The 20,564-nt window shown below is 42.8% G+C and overlaps 1 protein-coding gene across 2 annotated transcripts in view; it reads left to right on the plus strand.

Moving 5' to 3' along the window:
- The first annotated feature begins 1,183 nt into the window (after window positions 1-1,183).
- The window catches only part of ARHGAP42 (Rho GTPase activating protein 42), a 315,416-nt gene continuing 296,035 nt past the window's right edge, over window positions 1,184-20,564 (plus strand). Inside the window, exon 1 of one of the 2 annotated variants that reach the window (XM_020868796.2) lies at window positions 1,184-1,806. In XM_020868796.2, the coding sequence (XP_020724455.1) occupies window positions 1,653-1,806 (154 nt within the window). In that variant the 5' untranslated portion in view covers window positions 1,184-1,652. The remainder of the gene's footprint in view (window positions 1,807-20,564) is intronic. The other variant, XM_070473665.1, reaches the window with a different exon arrangement.

Consider the following 20,564-nt stretch of genomic DNA (forward strand, 5'->3'; position numbering starts at 1 on the left):
TGATGCAAACATGCATGGAAAGTTAAAGTCCAACTTCCTTGACCCAGAAGAATTAAAATCAAAGCCATCAAATACACTGTTTACATCATCTTATCAGTCTTGGTTTAGTTTCCATGCTATTTTTAATGTTCATGTGTACTTAAAAAAATGAAACTAAAAGTCCTGACAGATTCTGAAACTTAATTGGGAAAAATGTAAAGCACTTTAACGGAATTTTTCCCATGATCTGTAGATTTTTTTTTAACAGATGGTTCAAATGGACAAAGCAATGAAAACACAGAAATTAAAAGCAGATCCTTAAGAAAAATAACTGAGTTCTCAGAAATCCTATAGATGATGGCAGGACTAGACGTAAAGCAGTAGTTTCTTTCGCTGTCAAGGTTTTCAGAGAAAAGAAATTTATTAGGTGAGCCTGTACCAGAGGAGAGGTAACTGCCTCTTTGTACGAATTAACTATTCATTTGGAACTTCAGCCAGCTTTGACAGTTTGAAAATCTCCCTGCTTGTAGGGCAATTCCCTCCAGGTGAGGCGACCATAAAAGACACAGTATTGTGATGCAAATAGTTCCTCTTCCAGAGGAGGAAGGAACACCTAAGGCCGAGGTGCTTGTTTGGGGAATAAAAACGACCTAAAATCTTCCCACCTTCACAGCAACTAGGAAAAAGAACAACCACAAAACAGCCTTTGGGTCTCTGTGGCTTTTCGTTTAGAATATTAAAAAAAAAAAAAAAAAAAAAGAAAAAGAAAAAACTTGCCTCTTTACGATCAAGGCAGTGAACGGTGGGAAAGAGAGGAAAATGTTTCAACCTGGAATATACAAGCATTGCAGTGCAGACTCGCGAAGTAAAATCTAAACGAACGCTCCAAAGTAGCATCTTCAAACCTGGCTTTTAAACTTTAGGGAAAGTTACCGCTGGTTCATTTCGAGGGAGGGGGTGGTGAAGGACGGGCAGGGAGGCGTGTCGGGAGCGGGAGATCGTTTTGTGGACTGGAGGACCCCGGAGTGTTACCGCGGGGCCAGAGGGAGCCCGGAGCCCCCCGGCAGCCGGACTAACGCCCGGGAGCAGGCGGCGCGCGGAGCCGGGAGCGCAGAGCGGGTGGGGCGGCGCGGGCCGGGGGCGCGGCGGCGGGAGGAGGGTCTCGGATCCCGGCCCGGCGGCCGGCGCGCTGAGCCTGCGTCCGGCGCGGGGGGCGGGTTTAGGCAGCCCGGCCGGAGCGGCGGCTGGGCGCTGGCGGCTCCCGGCGCAGAGCGCTGTCGAGGGGGCCGGCGGGCGGAGCTGCCTGGAGCGTCTGCGCGCCGCCCGAGCGTTCCTGCGCTGCCCGAGCGCGTTCCTCGCCGGCCGAGAGCCTCCCCGCGCCGCCCGCGGCCCGGGACCCCGCCGCCTCCGCGCTCGCGGCGACGATGCGCCCGGAGGACGGCGAGCTGAGCGGACCCGCAGCCCGTGCGTGCGCGCGCTTCCCCGCCGGCGAGGAAGCCTGAGCCCCGAGCCCGGCGCGGGAGGCGCGGGACCCGCTCCCCCTGCGCTCGCCCGCGCGGCCCGCCTCGCTTCCCGCGATCGCGCGCCCCGGCGGCCGGCGGCGCTCGCCGGCTGTGACCGCCCTGACCGCCGGCCCCGACGCGTCCCCGGCGGCCGCCGGCCGTGCTGCTGCCATGGGGCTGCCGACCTTGGAGTTCAGCGACTCCTACTTGGACAGCCCGGATTTCAGGGAGCGCCTGCAGTGTCACGAGATTGAGCTGGAGCGAACCAACAAGTTCATCAAGGAGCTCATTAAGGACGGCTCCCTGCTCATCGGGGCCCTGAGGAGTGAGTGCGGCCGGCGGACGCGGGCGGACGGGGCGCGGGGACCGCGGAGCCCCGCGGGGTGGGGGGTCTCAGGGCTGGGTTGGAGGAAGCGGAGCTTCTTTTGTTTGAATGGGTTTGGGGACAAAAGCTGAAGAGCTCCCCTGCTGGTGGCCAACAAAGTTTGTTCGGAGGTGTTCTTCACTTATTTACTTCCAAGGCTGCAGAGAAGGGAACGGTCTCTACTGGACCCCGGAGTGTATCCCGAGGAACGTTGTTCAAAGGCATCTTTTTGTATAACGCCCCTGGAACAGTGTTGGGGACTGTTGGTCATTTTTGTAACTTTATTCTGCCTAGTTTAAACGCTTAAAAAAAGAAAAAAAGCCCTTGAGGAAGGATTCAAGAGTTTATCTGAAGGATAAAAATGAAGCTAGCTTATTTAGTGATATTAAAAGATGGTTAAGTTCTTAGATACATCAGTGACTCATCATTGAAATAAATCATTGCATTGGCACTTTATAGATTTGTTGCTTTGCGATTTAGTAAGATGAAGAGAGAGAGCATGGCACCAGTGGATTTTATCTCTTTCCAGGATTTCTGTGCCTGTTAATTTTCGGTTTGCGTTGTAACTCTGGTGTTGGTGAGTCCCTAGTGGCTAAAGACCAATCAGAACTTCTGATGATCTAATAAAGTAAAGACTGCCTCAGTTTAGAAACTTTTCCCACCTCCTTTCCCACATACTTCCCGTTCCGATTTTCTGTGCTTCTTGCATTCTCTGAGTCCTCACTTTCAGTTACTAGCACAAAAGAGAGTCTTGGGCTTCCCAGGTAGCTCAGTGGTAAAGGAATCGCCTTCCAATGCAGGAGACTGATTCGGTCCCTGGGTCTGGACGATCCCCTGGAGAAGGAAATGGCAACCTACTCCAGTATTCTTGCCTGGAAATTCCCATGGACAGAGGACTACAGGCAGGCTACCTCCATGGGGTCCCAGAGAGTCTTAGTAAAAGAAACAGTAGAGCTTCTCATAGAGAATTGACTGACTGAAGGATAAGGCTTTATAGGTTACTTTTCTCAGGACCTACTTGCTCTCTAATAGAAAGCCTCTGAAATGCAGCCCTGGAAATCCCGGTCTCTCTTAGATGAGTGAGGTATTTTTGTTAAGGGAGGCCGTTGGGTGACCTGGCAACCCCAGGATATAGGTAGGGGAAACATCATTGTGTATGTCATTAACAACATTATGGAGGTGTGTGTGTGCCTGAAACTAAGACAACATTAGCATCTTATCTCTATTTAGAAGCATGTATTCATGGTAAAGATGAACCTTAGCAAAATGTCTTGAAATTAGTGTGCTCCCAAATCCTTTCTATTTTAACCATCCTAATTGCTAAAACATTTACTTATTACTTGTGTTAACTTTAGCCAGGGTAAAGAAAATATGTTCTGTATCTACATTCACTTAATTTCTGAATTTGATGCTACTACTGATAATAATAGTATTTACTGATTTGTGAAAAATATACGCGTTTATCTGCAGTTCTGTCCATCTTGTGTATACACAAAGGTGAACTCTGCTTCCATCTGATTTACAAAGCCCACTTGAGGCCTCTGGACTAGCATCTTTGCATCTTGGAGCAGATGATGCCTCTTTAAAAAGAGTTTCCCTCTCTCAGAGCGCTGATTCTTGCTCAAGCTGCCAGATGGTCTACAAGTGACATTTTCTCCTTGCTCTGCCGGAGATCAATTCCAGTGCTTCAGAAGTGGAAAACACTTCCATAGCTGTGATAAAACCTCTGAAATGTATATCATTTTACTAGTAATCTTATTAACTGTATTATGATTGAATCTAGCCTTGCAACTATCAGGTGTTTCCTTTGTAGGTTTTTTCTTCCATTTTTATAAGTGAGGATATCTCCAGAGTGTTAAGTTCCTTGAACATACAGACACTGCCTCATGAACTTGACCTTCTACACTTAAAATGCACAATCTGTCTTTCCAGGATTTGTGAGGAGAGTGCATTACATTAACATTTGGTTATTACTTTTCTTGTAGTGGAAAGAAAGCATTTATTAAAAGAAGTTCCAACATTAGCTGCCAAACAGGAAAGATCTGGAGCCGAGAAACCCTTGAAGTCATGTGAGGGCACTTCTTTTTTTCCCAGCAGGCGACCTCTGTCCCTTGGGGAGGATGCTCTGTGGTTCGGCTGCAGCTGCTAAATGCCTGCTCTCTGTAGCTGGTCCCACAGGAGGACAGGAGTGTGTCTAAAGACTTGAAGCTGCCTTAATTCTATCCCACATCCACCAAGGAGCCCTCCTTTCTTCAGTTCTGCCCCTTCTGTTTTTCCTTTCTGCCTTAGGAAGCCTTCGGTTTTCCCCAGCCTTAAACTATGCCTTTCTATTCTGTATACCTGTTGTTTCAGTAAGTATATCCGTTATCCACTTCAGATTTTTGTGTAGCACTCTGCCGTCATTTATAATGAATGGTTTCTTAATAAAACTTCCCTGAGCTGACAATCATCCATGCATTTCTAAGCATCTTATATTATTTCCAACCTAGTTAATAAGTTTTCTGCTGAAAGTCTTGGCATGTTCTCTTAGGTAACACATGCTTTATTGTTCCAGTGAGAGTCACATGTGCTCCTTCAGCTTGGGTTCAGGGTGTGCATTTTTTTAGGAGCGAATTTTGAATGATCATTATAAACGAGGACCTTGACTCAATGATTTGAATTTTAAATGTATAAGGTATTTAACATATTTTTAAGATGGATGTGAGAGTTGGACCACAAAGAAAGCTGAGCACCGAAGAATTGATGCTTTTGAACTGTGGTGTTGGAGAAGACTCTTGAGAGTCCCTTGGACTGCAAGGAGATCAAACCAGTCAATCCTAAAGGAAATTAGTCCTGAGTACTCATTGGAACGACTGATCTGAAGCTGAAACTCCAATACTTTGGCCACCTGATCTGAAGAACTGACTCACTAGAAAAAGCTCTGGTGCTTGGAAAGATTGAAGGCGGGAGGAGAAGGGGACAACGGAGGAAGAGATGGTTGGATGGCATCACCAACTCTATGGATATGAGTTTGAGCAGACTCTGGGAGTTGGTGATGGATAGGGAGGCCTGGCTTGCTGCCGTCCATGGGGTCGCAAAGAGTCGGACACGACTGAGCAATTGAACTGAACTGAACGTCATTTCACTCTCACATCCACTCTGAGAAAATGGATGACAGTAAACAAGTTAATACAGGGATTAATGTAGACCTGGGTTTACGTTCTGATGCTGTCAAATGCTGTGTGATGCTTCACAAGTAACTTAACCTCTGGGTCCTACCTTTCCTTATGGGGAGGGAACAGCTATAAAGATTTTAGCACTAGAACTGTTTGTTCATTTTGTTACATGCCATATAGTCATTTGGTGAGTGGTGTTTGAGAATATATGATACTGGTGAATTGGGTTTTAGTTCATGCTATATGACTCACAGTCTCTACTCTTCTTATCAAATGTTAGTCTGTGAACTTTGTTCCTTTAACAGGTGCCAGTTTCAAATTTTGGGTTGTGAAGTCATAGGCTCATTTTGCTTATTAATTTTCACCTTTTATAGATGATATCCAAAGAAACATTTCAAAGTGTCTTTCTCATATAATTCCCCCTTTACTTCATATAAAATATAATCTCCCCTTCATGTAAAATTTTTGAATTCAAAACTTTGTATAAAATCAAAGAACCATCTTTTAAGTAGAACGTAGTCTTTCCAACAATAGGCAGACCCTCCCTCTAAGGAAAGAAGAGGAAAAGAGGGGGAAAGGCCTAAGATGGAATTGTACTCATTAATAGAATTGATTGTGTGGAGAGCTTATCAACATTCTTTCCTCCCACCTACCTGCAGCATCTTGGCCATCCCACCCTTCTTTTCACTATCTATTGTAACGCTTCTCTCATCACCTTAAAGTGGAATTGGTCAGTTTTTTCCTCTACCTTGAGGAGAGTGTTTCTCAACCTTGTGTGGCTGGGCTTCTTTTAAAGAAAAAAAAAAGTTAGTGGACTCTAATTTATTTTTTATGATAGTTAAATATATTCATAAAACTAATTCTTAGGCATATTAATGCCATCTTAAAGGCAGATCAGCTTGCAAATTAAATATAAATAATATTGTGAATCCAATACAAAACTAAGTTTAACCAACCTAATGGACGATGTTATTTTGCCAAAATGACATTTTCTCTTCTGTAAAGACTGCGGATAATATCTTATGTATTGTTGATGATTCATTTTCTTATCGCTTTTCCTGATTCAAAGTGCAGGTTTTCAAAATCTACTTGTCTTTTTGATGGCCTTCTCTGACTCGTAAACCTTATTCATCTGTTCTTAGAGTGGTTGTTCTGGCAGTAGTGATCCATGGCACAAACAGGAGCGTGGTGGAATGGTAGGAGTTGGTTGCTCATAAATTGATACAGAATATGCAGTTAGTTAAGACATTAGCAAGAGGAAGCACACAGTCTCTTTTTTTTTGTTTGTTTTAGATTTAGTCAAGTATCGTTGGTTCACAGTGTTGTGTTACTTTCTGCTGTGCAGCGAAGGGACTCGGTTATGCATTCATGCGCATTCTTTCTCACGTTCTTTTCTGCTATGGTTTATCACAAGATGCTGAATAGTTCCCTGTTCTGTACGGTGGAAGCTTGTTGTTCATCCTTCTCTGTGTAGTAGTTTGCATCTGCTAATCCCAAACTCTTGTTGCATCCCTCCCCCAGCCTCTCCTTCCGCTTGGCAACCACAACTGTGTTGTCTGTGTCTGTGAGTCTGTTCCCTAGGTGAGTTCATTTGGGAAACACACACAGTTTCTCAGAGATGTCTGCCTGCAGTATGCACCGCCTCAGTTGGAAGCACACTGCTGCGATGCACTTGTGGTCTGGGGATAAAGTAGATGCTTAGTGTGAAAGCAGCCCTGAGTGCGCAGGCTGCGTTCAGAGATCTTTGGGAGAGTGAGGCTGAGAGACTCCCACCTTCCATTTGCTGTGTTTCACTCGGCTTTTCGCTTTAAGCCAGTCTCTCTTCTGTGTGTGTTCAGGGTCCACTTTGCTACCAGTGTTGGGTGGCACAGGGAAGGAGTTAAACAAAAGGGACAAGTTTAAGGAATTCGAAAGACTTTCTGTCGTTATTGCGCTGTTGACTTGGTCATCCTTGAGCTTTTAGTGAGAACTGCTATTGTTGCAGGCTATTTTTGGTATTTAAATTTGCACCTAGATTTTGTTTGGTTTACCACGACTCAGCGCAGATTCCCATTTGTCCTGCAAGAGCTCCTTCGCTCTTGCTTAGTCCACTAACGTTATTTTGCTTGTTGAGCTGGGCAGCCTTGTCAGAGATGTGGATGTGTAATTACTTCCACCGTTTGTCTGGTTCTTATAGTCATTCATTAGAATCTGAGTTAAATGAGCAGAAATAATTGTATCTTTCAGATGAACTGTAATTAATTTAGGAATGAGTAGATTAAGAATGAAGTGCTTTAAGGTACTGCTTCAGAGCCCCATACGAGTAAGAGCAGTTCGATTTGTGTTCATTTAAACGGGAGCCTGGACGTTCATTAAAGTGGAATTAAATTCAACTGGCTGAGAACTTCCGTCTGCCTCTCTTCTGGCTGTCTACATGAGCTTGACGGGTGTCCTCTAACAGTATCTTTATTTCTGTTGACTGTCTTTCTCTTTTTAAAATGACACCTTATTTGTGGTTGTGCTGGGTCTTGATTGTTGCACTCAGCCCTTCTCTAGCTGTCCTGAGCCAAGCTACTGTTCATCGCTTTCACTGGCTTCTCCTTTCGGTGCCTTCTCCTTGCAGAACACAGGCTCTAGGTGCCTGGGCTTCAGTAGTTTTGACTCCTGGTTCTAGGGTGTGGGCTCAGTATTTGTGGGGCACGGGCTTAGTTGCTCCATGGCATGTGGAATCTTCCCAGACCAGGGATGAAACCCTTGTTCCCTGCATTAGGAGGCAGATTTTTATCCACTGTACCACCAGGGAAGTCCTGAATTTCCTTTTTCTGCAGGTAGTAATGGAGGAGCTGCCTTGTTAGAAAGGAGTGGGTTTCTGGGAGAACAGAACCTATTTCCTGTCTACTGGAAGAGGATGGCGTGGCAGTAACCACCTCTTACATTGCCTCCCGTGACAGTTATGATCAGGGTATTCTGAGCATGCAGAAAACTCAGGTAACCACAGAACTTTGAAATCACTGAAAAGCTGCTTCAACAGACATGTTTTCAGTTATTAACATTTCTTAGAGCCCAGTGTTAATCATGTTCATGATGATGCTGAAGAAGCATTTCTCAGATTTTATAAGAAAAAATAATGAAGCTTACATTCAGTATTGCTTTGGTGCCAAGCATATTCAAGTAATGTATGCATGGAGTGGCAAAACTCTTCTCTAGTTTTATAAAGAGAAATACTAAAGTGTTCAGGCTGTTAAGCCACATTCAGTAAATGTTACGCATCAATGAAATGTTTATTGTGGACAGATGAGGAAGGGTGAAGAAAAGGGGATTATTTAGTCTTGGATCTTTTTCCGGAGTATTGTTTCTTGCCAGAGCTATGGTTGCCACCTGTTCTGGCCCCAGCCATCCCTGTTGTCTTGTCTGGATGGTAATTTCCACTCATTCCAGCCTCTTGGCAGGTGCCAGACTCCCCGTTGGCCCACCTGCCGCCCACCCGGTTTAGTTGGCAGCCCTGCCAGCCTTGCCTTTCCCTCCAGCCTCCTGAACCTCTGCCCAGCATCTCAGCATCCTTGGAGCGTATCCCCAGCAGCTCTGGCCTTATCAGCCGAGGACTTGCTACCTGCTTCTTGCTGACTTTCATCATGAAAATGAAAACCAGTTGCTGAGCTCCTGGCTGTCCAGTTCAAGGAATCTGTGCATCAGCTTTTGCAGCTGCCAGTATTCTGACTTTTAATGGCTGGGTTTCATATAAGTGTAGTGACTTCCTTGAATTTGTTAATTTTAATGGCCCATGGGGTAGGCTAATAACAGGATAGATAATGGAAATGTAGTTATTTTAACAGATTTGTTTTTGGCCAGGCACATTTAAACACTGGCTTGGATATTTCTGTTATGGTGGAACCTCCTCTCTAGGATTCCAGCTGACTGGAATGTTTGGTTCATCAGAATGCGCCATTGTTCATATCTGCAGTTTTCTGATTTTATAATCAAGAATCTAGTTATAATGCTGAAGAAGATGTTGCAGCAAAACCTACATGCATAATAGTCTGTAATGGAAGTGATTTTGTTTCAGAAAAAATGAATTGCAGAATAGAGCCTGGTGGGCTGCCGTCTACGGGGTCGCACAGAGTCGGACACGACTGAAGCGACCTAGCAGCAGCAGCAGCAAGGTGCCGTATGGGCATCCGTGGTGGCTCAGGAATCTGCCTGCAACGCGGGAGACCTGGGCAGAGGAGCCTGGTGGGCTGTGGTCTGTGATGTTGCAAAGACTGGGACACAGCTGAGCGACTAAGCACATATACAGCGTAATATACAGTAGCTGATAATCTGTTAGTTTTTCCAACCTTTTCTTTTGTTGCAGAAGAGGGTATGCATAGAAGAAAAAGATAAGCTCAAAATTTTTCATTTGAAAGTAATTTGCTGCTGCTGCTGCTAAGCCACTTCAGTCGTGTCCGACTCTGTGCAACCCCGTCCCTGGGATTCTCCAGGCAAGAACACTGGAGTGTGTTGCCATTTCCTTCTCCAACGCATAAAAGTGAACAGTGAAAGTGAAGTCGCTCAGTCATGTCTGACTCTTCACAACCCCATGGACTGCAGCCTACCAGGCTCCTCCGTCCATGGGATTTTCCAGGCAAGAGTACTGGAGTGGGGTGCCATTGCCTTCTCCATGAAAGTAATTTTCCTACTTGTAATTTTTACATGGAATATGGTGGGAAAAAAGGTTAGGATAAGACTAATAGTTAACACTTTGTATGTTATTTTATATTAATTATTATAGATTTTTGACTTCCAACTTTTAGATTTTATGGTAAAAGTCTCCATGCCTAGTGGTATTTCTAAATACGTATTTGTTTATTTGGCTGGGCCAGGTCTCAGTTGTGGCATGCAGATCTTAGGTCACGGCCTGTGAACTCTTAGTTGTGGCGTGTGGGAATCTCGTTCCCTGACCAGGGATTGAACCCAGGCTCCCTGCGTTGGGAGAGCAGAGTCTTAGCCACGGAGCATCAAGAAAGTTCTCCAAATGGTATTTTTAACATGCCCAAACATGACATTTTATCAATTGTTGTTCTATCGGATTTGGGTGATTATCAGGTACAATATATTTTGTGAAGGATGTGGAACTATCCTGGGGTGATTCTCAGCGTTGGGTGGTATCAAAATATTGGGAAGAAATGCACAATTTACACACATTTGTTACATGAATAGTACTCTCTTGAACTTTGGCTTTATTCTGGGAAAAAGTGGATAGACACAAAATGACCCCTTTCGTTTGAAAGTCAGACACATTTCTCAGTAGTGTAATTTCTGTATTTCCTTGCACGAATCTAAAAAGCCATACTGCTTGCTGGTTTATGAAAGACATGCCAAAAGTATTCCCTCATGTGTAAACACATACTGTAGTTTATCCAGATGAAAGCCCCAGCTTCAGTTGTCTCTTTAGTACACAGGAAAAGTGATGATTTAATTTAGCAAACTGATGCGTGTTTGTAATATGTGAAATGAGTATTGTATAGTGTATCTCCTTTTGAATGGAAGCTATGTAAATTGATTACTTTGCTGTGGTGAGACTTTTTTCTTTTTCATTTATTTAATTTTCTTATTCCCTAACATGTTTGAAAGATATGGCCTCAAACAAAACAAATACAAAAGGAGTGGTGGTAGTGGCGGGAGGGATTAGCAAGGAGAAGCAGATTAAAGTGAGTTGTGAAAACAGTTTAAATAGTGTGGTTTTGGAACTTGCATCAGACTTCTTTGTGCCTTCTGTGAGCAAGTTCTTATGTGACACTGGACTATCAAAGGAGTAAAAAGTTACAATTGTCTTAAAGGTCGGTTGCAGAAAGTGTGAGGGCCGGTGTAAAAATTGTCAAATAAGACATAATCGCTGTGAATTTTTAAGGGGTACACCATTTGGGGAAGATTTGAGAACGCTGAGTACTCCTGGAAACATGTCAGCATAGATGATAAGAAGGGACGTTTGCAGGCTTGTACTGACTGCTTGGCAGTCTTGGTTTTCCTCAGGTGACCCTTTTGAAAATGTTATTTCAGCCTCTGGGTCCCAGCTACTTCGTGGCCTCTTTTTTTCGCAGTGTGCACTGTTGCAGAATCCCTGTTCCTTGTTGCAGAATCCCTGTTCCTTGTTGCAGAATCCCTGTTCCTTGTTGCGTCCAGCCTTCTCTTTGGTGTTGGCAACGTGCAAGGGGTCCTTCTGCTGCTTTCTTTGCTTGTGTGACTCCAGCTCTGACCTCCTTCTCCCGAGCTCCGGGTCTGATTTGCAGCAGCCTGCTCCCTGTCCCCACCCAGGCGTGCTGCCGGCCCTTCACGCGCCACGTGTCCAGCCGGAGTTCTAGTGCTGCAGCTTGTTCTTTATGTGCTTGTTCGGTCAGTTATTCGCTCACCCACCTGGTCGTCTTAGAGAGAAACCGCGAGTCTTTCTAATGCTTCTGCTCTCCTTCTCCTCTGGTTTGTAAACTCCAGTTTTAAGCAAGCATTCTTTTTTTTTTTTCATTCCACCCAGATTCCAGCATTTGGTTGGTCCTGCAATTTTCTGTGCTTACAGTATCTTAAACGTGATGTTCTCTGCCTGCACCAACAGTCCTTAAGTATGTGTGTGTGTCTCTGTGTATGTGTGTATGTAGATACGAAATAATTTTTTTCTTAGCGTAAAATGTTAGCTTCCTCTCACAGCTCTGGAGGCCAAAATCCGAAGTCAAGGTATCAGCAGAGCATGCTCTCTCTAAGTGAAAGCTGCTCAATCATGTCCAGAATCTGTGACCCCAGGGACTATACTGTCGATGGAATTCTCCAGGCCAGAATACTAGTCTGGGTAGCCTTCCCCTTCTCCAGGGGAATCTTCCTGACCCAGGGATCGAACCCAGGTCTCCTGCGTTGCAGGCGGATTGCTGAAGGGCTCTAAGAGAGGATGTCTTTTGCTACTTCTATCTCGTGGTGTTGTCAGCAGTCCAAGATATCCTTCGCCTTGTAGCTGTAATCCAGTCTCTGCCTTTGCAGTCACACAGAGAGTATTCACTGCGTATCTTTGTTTATTCAATTTTACTCTGCCTTTTGAATGTAAACTTCGAGGGGGCTTGGATATCTGTATTCTAATTTGACTATCTGTGGATAGTCAATAATGGTGAACATGAATCAGGTTACATTTTACTAAGAACACGATACGGAGAAGGATTTTGATTATCTGTGGAGCAAGTGAGCCAGGAGATGGGGACTGCAAGTTTGCTCTTGGACATTTCCCTGTCAGGGTCCTACTGACTTTAGGGCTGGGTAACCCAGGGGGATGCAGAGGGCACCTGGGGTTGGGGCTTCATTCCACTCCTGCCGCTGCCAATGGGTAGTGCCATGGGAGAAGCCATTTGTCCCAGACCCTATTTTCAGAAGAAAAAAAGGGAATATATTTGCCATATATTCCTTGTAGAATTTTTATGTGGCCAGTGAACAAAATGCCTAAGAACATGATTTTAAAATGTGGTATTATTTTCACTTGCTTTAGGCAGAATCTTTGTAATCCAGATAACTTCAGCCTTTTTCAAGGCTTGACTTTAGTAGGTTCCTGTCAGTGTTATTATCATCCTCACAGACAAGATGATTAAATAGAAATGCTTTCATGGAATGGTAAAGCATGAGTTTGTTTGTCCCCAAGTTAAATCTTTTTGGTAGGAAGTGATCATGAGATTTGGCCTGGTTTTGATTTAGCTTTTTACTTCTACACAAATAATTATCTACTATGATCTGGGAACCAAGGAACAAGGACACACGGAGTTGGCATTTAGGGATACCCGTGAACTGGCAGTATAGACTTTAAGACTTTATTGATGTGTCTGCTGGTGCCTTGATGCTGTTGGCTTAGGTCGTTGGTCTGTAAAAGTTGTTAAAAGTGATGTTGTCAGAAGTGAAATAAATACTTGGGTCATTTCACGTAATATAACAGGTCAAAATGAAGAAGGGAGTTTTTTCTTCCACATTGATTCATGCATTGCAGGCAGACAGTGGCTTAGAAAAGTGCTTTCTGAGGTGTTTCTTACGCTACACAGATGTTTTGTAAATGTAATTATGTTTGTGGTGATATCATTCTAGTGGTTATTGGTAAAAAAAAAGAATGATGAGATTGGTAGGGTGTTGCTGGAGGGTCTAGGAGCAGGCAATTATGGGAAAAGAGAACGTTGAATTAGGAATTGAAGAGGAAGATTCAGTTGGCTCAGTGAGAAAATTAAATTGAACTTGTAAGCCAGTTGATCCAGGAAAAAATAGTATGATTGAATAGGTGTCAGAATCACTAGAAGAGGCTATTTAGATGGTACCCTGAAGATAAGATCAGGCTTTCCAGGTTGCACAGTGGTAAAGAATCCGCCTGCCAGTGCAGGAGACATATAAGAGCTGTGGGTTCGATCCCTGGGTTGGGAAGATCCCCTGGAGGAGGGCATGGTAACCCACTCTAGGATTCTTGCTTGGAGAATCCTGTGGACAGAGGAGCCTGGCGGGCTACAGTCCATGGGGTCGCAAAGAGTCGGACATGACTGAACTGACTTAGCACGGCACATAAAGACAAAATAGATTCTTTAAAGTGTGTGTGTGTGTGTGTGTGTGTGTGTGTGTGTGTGTGTGTGTTTCCTTAAGGAATCTGTCAGCTTAAGAGAAGCTCTACCCAGGGGCTGCAGCAGGAAGTCTGGACTTTGGGGACAGTTTGGAAAGGAAAGCAAGGGCTGAAAAAAGCCAGTCTCAGGGGATAAAGAAAATAAAGATCCTGAATAATCCTGAATGAGGAATAGTTGTAGCAAGTGAGTGAGAGCTTTCAGACTTGTCAGGTTTTAACCCTGCTGGATGCATTTTTTTACTGTCAGTGTTGCCTTGGCTCCTCAGACTGCCCTTGTGGAGTGAGGATTCAGTGGGTACCTGTGACTGGCTGAGCTTGGGGTTTTGTGATGCCCTCTGAAGAGGGGAGGAGCGGGAGAAGCAGATGGCGGTCTCTAGGTACTCGTCCCACCCTGAGTCCTTAGGTTACAGCTTAGGCCCACTTGTTTCTTGTTTGAGATTGCGTTTTGCACTCCTGTCAGCACAGGTATTCAGAGAAGGCAATGGCACCCCACTCCAGTACTCTTGCCTGGAAAATCCCATGGATGGAGGAGCCTGGTAGGCTGCAGTCCATGGCGTTGTGAAGAGTCAGACATGACTGAGCGACTTCACTTTCACTGTTCACTTTTATGCATTGGAGAAGGAAATGGCAACACACTCCAGTGTTCTTGCCTGGAGAATCCCAGGGATGGGGTCGCACAGAGTCGGACACGACTGAAGTGGCTTAGCAGCAGTAGCAGCAGAACAGATATTGATTTAAGGTAATCCCCAAATATCCAAACAATAATATTAAACCTGAATATTAAATCTTGCTTAAAGAAACAGAGGGCTTGCTCTTCAGCTAAGTTTAGCATTATCGTTCACACATGTGCCGTGCTAAAAATGTTTAATCTTTAATCAGAGCAATTTAATGTTAGTAGGTTCATTGAAGATTTACCATTAATAGCAGTCAGCCCAGTGTAGTTTTAATAGAAGGAGCCTGGGCTTTAGAATCAGAGGGATGCTTTTCAGTCCCAGTGCCGTCACTTATTAGCTACATGGCTATGAGCGAGTCATTTGGCTTCTTCTATAGTTTTCCTTGTCTATAACATGGAAGGAATATTTGGTTCATATGCATATTTGCAGGATTAACTAAGATAACACACATAAAGTGTCTAGAACCGTGTATGATACTTGATATTAAAATTAATTTTCTCATCTGTCTCATTTCTAGCTCATGTTGAGACCAAGTTATGAATAACAACTGCTATTATATTTTATTCAAAACATAATGTGAGGTGGCTTTTCTAAGCAAAATCTCTACCATACAGGGGAGATGTACAGGATATGTTGAGAGAGCACCCTGTTTAATGTGGATGAGAGAGCTGTGGACGTGGAAATGTTTCATTACTTGGTATCATTCATGTGACTTGCAGTGAGGAGTAAGTCATTGTTTCCATGGAATAGTGTAGTTATCTTTTTAAGATATCTTTTCCATGTCAGAGATGTTGTGCTTTCGTAGAAAACGTGGTATCCATCATGCTTTAGTTTACTCATCTGATTATTTGCTTGTTTTTCTCTCTAGGAAGTCAACTGTATAAGAATTGGTAGCAGGTCTTTGGAACTCTGGAGCTGGACACATGATTCATTATTTGTCAATGCCTGTTACATGATTGAACTTACAGCAAGTGATATCAAACTAATGTTTGGAGATAGAGAAGTCCACAGGTTGTCACTCCATTTAATATTGAAACCAATTCCAAAACTTTCTATATGAAAATAAGTCTTAGTGAAAATTCAAGTCAGTTGCATAGGATGTAGATTTATCAGAATGAGAGTGATTTCGAACAGGCATATTCAAGGAATTGATACTTGTATTAAAGAATGAATTCTCTCTTCAGCAGTGACATTAATACGTTAGTGCCTCGAATACAAAAGATGCTGCTGAGAAATTGTAATTGCACAAATGATTTATGTTGTCTCCTATTTGTAACAAAGTATTGCATGTGTTATTTTCAAGATGCCATTTCAAAGTGTTGGTTCTAATTGTGTGGAAATGCCTTCTTTTAAAAATGTCATTTGCTTTTTAAATAGTATTATTGAAGTATAGTTCACTGCTGTAAAATCCATACTTTTTAACAGAATACAATCTGGTGGTTTTTCTTAAGTTTACAGAAATGTGCAAACTATCACCACTGTCTAATTTTACTACATTTTTTCATCTTTATTGAGGTACAGTTGACAAGGTGTATATATAGTTGTGATTTAATATGTGTGTGCACTGTGAAAAATTCCAGTGGGTCCTTGCTTGCTAGTTAACTCGTCCGTCATCTTGCATACTTGTTTTTCATTTTTTGTGAGACCATTTAAGTTCACCTCTTTTAGCAAATTTCAGTTGTCCAGTAGTGTTACCAACTATGTTTTATGTTATATTCTTATACTTGATTCATCTGATAACTTAAAGTTTGTATCCTTTCACCAGCCTCTCTATATTTCTCCTACTCCCCTAGTTGCTTGCAGTCACCAATTTGCTTTCTGTTTCTATGAGTTTGATTTTTTTTTTTAACAAGAGTGATAACATGTATTTCTCTTTCTCTGGCTTATTCCACTTAACATACTGCCTTCTGTGTTCATCTGTGTTGTTACAAATGGCAGACTTTCCTTCTTTCTCATGTCTGGGTAATATTTCACTGTGCACATACATCCTCTTTATCCATTCATCCATTGACAGACAACTAGGTTTTCTCATATCTTGGTTACTATATCTTTTTTTCATATCTTGGTTACTATAAATATTGCTGCAGTGGAAATGGGAGTGCAAATACCTCCTTGATAACTTGTTTTCATTTCCTTTGAATATGTTCCCAGAAGTAGGTTTGCTGGATCATATGGTAGTTCTGCATTCAGTTGGGTATATCTTTTCTTTTCTCTTTAAAGTGTTGCACTCAATATGCCAGCAAATTTGGAAAACTCAGCAGTGGCCATAGGACTGGAAAAAGATCAGTTTTCATTCCAGTTCCAAAGACAGGCAATGCCAAAGAACATTCAGGCTACCATGCAGTTGTGCTCATTTCACATGCTAACAAGGTAATGCTCAAAATCCTTCAAGCCAGGCTTCAACAGTACGTGAACTGAGAACTTCCAGATGTTCAAGCTGGATTTAGAAAAGGCAGAACAAGTCGAGAACAAATTGCCATGTTGGATCATAGGAAAAGCAAGAGAGTTACAGAAAAACATCTACTTCTTCTTCATTGACTCCGCTAAAGCCACTGACTGTGTGACTCACAACAAACTGGCAAATTCTTTAAGAGATGGGAATACTGGGCCACCTTATCTGCCTCCTGAGAAACCTATATACAGGTCAAGAAGCAACAGTTAAAACTGGACACAGATCAATAGTTCAGAATTGTAAAATGAGTACATCAAGGCTGTATATTGTCACCCTGCCTATTTAGCCTCTATGCAGAGTACATCACGCAAAATGTGGGGCTGGATGAAGCACAAGCTTAAATCAAGATTGGCAGGAGAGATATTAACCTCAGATTTGTAGATGATACCACTCTAATGGCAGAAAGTGAAGATGCACTAAAGAATCTCTTGATGAAGGTGAAAGAGGAGAGTGAAAAAGCTGGCTTAAAACTCAACATTAAGAAGACTAAGATCATTGCATTCAATCCCATCACTTCATGGCAAATAGAAGGGGAAAAAGTGGAAACTGTGACAGATTTTCTTTTCCTGGGCCCTCAAATCACTGTGGATGGTGACTGCAGCCATGAAATTAAAAGCTGCTTGTTCCTTGGAAGGAAAGTTATGACAAACCTAGATAGCATATTGAAAAGAAGAGACATCACTTTGCCAACAAAGGTCCATCTAGTCAAAGCTATGGTTTATTCAGTAGTCATGTATGGATGTGAGAGTTGGACCATAAAGAAGGCTGAGCACCAAAGAATTGATGCTTTTGAACTGTGGTGTTGGAGAAGACTCTTGAGAGTCCCTTAGACTGCACAGACATCAAACGAGTCCACCCTAAAGGAAATCAACCCTGAATATCCGTCGGAAGTACTGATGCTGAAACTGAAGCTCTGATACTTTGGCCACCTGATGTGGAGAGCTGACTCATTGGAAAAGACTTGATGCTGTGAAAGATTGAGGGCAGGAGGAGAAGGGAGTGACAGAAGATGAAATGTTTGGATGGCATCACTACTCAATGGACATGAGTTTGAGCAAACTGCCAGAGATAGTAAAGGAGAGGGAAGTCTGGCATGCTGTATGTGGTCCATGGGATCGTAAAGAGTCAGACATGACTTAGCAACTGTACAACAATGGTATTTGTATTTTTAATATTTTGAGGAACTTCTGTAGGGTTCTCCATAGTGGCTGAACCAGTTTACATTCCTACCAAAAATGCCCGGGGCTTCCCCTTTCTCCATATCTAGCCAATGCTTACCCTCTCTCTTCTTTTTGATGATAAATACACTTAACACGTGTGAAGTGGTTTTGATTTGCATTTCCCCAGTGATTAATGATGTTGAGCACATTTACATGTACCTCTTGGGCATTTGTATGTCTCCTTTGGAAAGATGTCTGTTCAGGTTCTCTGCTTATTTTTGTCAAATTTTGATTTTTTATGTGTGCTATTGAGTTGCATGAGTTTTTTGTTTTTTTCTATAGTGTATATTTTGGAACTACTGCCTAATTTTAGTATAGTTTCATCACCCTCAAAGAAATCTCACACACATTAGCTGTCACTCCTAATTCTCTGTCTTCTCTCTGTTTCTACAGATTTGCCTGCTCTGAACTTTTCGTGTAAATAGAATTATACAATTTGTGGCCTTTTGTGAATGACTTCTTTCACTTGGGATGTTTCCAGGGTTCTCCTATTGGATCATGTATCAGCTATGTGATAGAATAAGACTTTCATGTTTTAAAGAATTTTTCCTGTCCAGAATCTGCATTCATCTATTGTTCTGAAATGAAACCTATGATATATACCTTGAAACATGAATTTGGGGTGCCCCAAATTGACATGTATTGACATGTATTGGTACTTTATTCTTTTCATTGCCAAATATTCAGTTGTGTGAATGTACCACCACATTTTGTGTATCCATCCATAAGTTGATGGACATTTTGGCTGTTTCCTTTATTATTATTATTTGCCATTATGAATAATACTATAAACATTCCTGTACCTGTTTTTGTGTGAAAGAAAGTTAGTCTCACAGTTGTGTCTGACTCTTTGTGATCCCGTGGACTGTAGTCTGCCCTAGCTCTTCTGTCCATAGTGTGGACATACATTTTTATTCTCTTGGATATATCCCTTGGCGTGGAAATGCTGGGTCATATGTTAACTCTGTGTTGGAACTCACCATTATAAATAGAAATTTAATAGCTTTATAAGCATTTATGTTACATTCTTATGATAGAAAGCAGTGTGAGATCTAAATGTATATTTAAAGCAAAGGTATAACTTCCCATAACAAATTCAGTGATGGCTTTTATGTTTTGTTGGAGAAAGCAGAATCATTTGGTGGATATTTAAAGAGGAAATGTTCCCTTGTGCTTTTATTTTTCATTATAGGTGAATAAGTATTTAAAAATCTCATAATGTAAATACAGAATAGTAATACTGTTTACGTATATGCAGAGTGGCGAGAGGAGCAGGGGGGAGAAAACAAGAAGATGTAAAGGTCACAGTGTGATAAGCCAGAGGCGGTGTGGAGAAGAAGGAGGAAATGGAGTTTCACTCTCATTCATTCAGCATGTTCATCTAGCACCTGCTGTGCCTCGTGCTGCTCTCGGCCCTGGAAGCCCAGCCCAGACTAGGCCCAGCTCTTCCGGGCTCACACTGCCGGGGGCGTGCCGCTGACGCCCTGCGCTGTGTGGGTCGCTCCTGCTGGGCCTCAGTGGTGCTGCGTGTGCACTTTGTTGCCTCTAGACACTGTTTCTCTGTTTCACAGAGTGGTTTTCCAGTGGTCATGTATGGATGTGAGAGTTGGACTATAAAGAAAGCTGAGTGCTGAAGAATTGATGCTTTTGAACTGCTGGAGAAGACTCTTGAGAGTCCCTTGGACTGCAAGGAGATCCAACAAGTCCATCCTAAAGCAAATCAGCCCTGAATATTCATTGGAAGGACTGATGTTGAAGCTGAAACTCCAATACTTTGGCCACCTGATGCAAAGAACTGACTCATTGGAAAAGACCCTAATGCTGGGAGAGATTGAAGGCAGGAGGAGAAGGGGATGACAGAGGATGAGACAATTGGATAACATCACCGACTCAATGGACATGAGTTTGAGCAAGCTTCGGGAGTTGGTGATGGACAGGCAGGCCTAGCGTGCTGCAGTCCATGGGGTCACAAAGAGTCAGACACGACTGAGCGGCTGAACTGAACTGAAGTTATAGCAGTCAATGCAGCATAGCGATCTCGTGTCAGACTATGGATGTCCATTCTTCATTCATTCGGATCTATTCAGGAAACTTCGGGATCGCCTACCACACTTCAGGCACTTGATACTGTATTAGATATTGAGTGTGTGTGTGTGCGTGCGTGCAAGCACACGCACGCCTGTATGTTGACTGACCCTAGTAAGTCACTCTTCTTAAGCCCTGGTTTCCTCATTTTAATAATGGGATTAATATCAGTAGTAATAATCCCTGCTTTTGTTTTTTGTTAGGATTGAGACTCTTGTTAGATATACCTAGCCATTATGTCTGGCACACGGAAGTCAGCAAGTGGTTGGTATAGTAATCACATTATGTCTTTTAGCAGAAAAAAATGAAGTAATCCTGATATAAAGGATGTTTAAAATGGAAAACGTTTTCAGTGCCTTTCTAGGACAATAAACTATTTTTCATTTTGCCTTCCATGTCCACATGAATATACTTAAAAACATACAATAGTAATGTACATACCATTTATATATAAATTAATACCATAATGTCGGATACTTTCCTTGCCTCTGCATATTTTTATTATTAGCATATTTATGGCCAAAAGTCCTTAGGTTGAAGGTGATGCTTATGTGTAAG

The sequence above is a fragment of the Odocoileus virginianus genome, chromosome 10, assembly GCF_023699985.2.
Source record: "Odocoileus virginianus isolate 20LAN1187 ecotype Illinois chromosome 10, Ovbor_1.2, whole genome shotgun sequence".
Classification (NCBI taxonomy): Eukaryota; Metazoa; Chordata; class Mammalia; order Artiodactyla; family Cervidae; genus Odocoileus; species Odocoileus virginianus.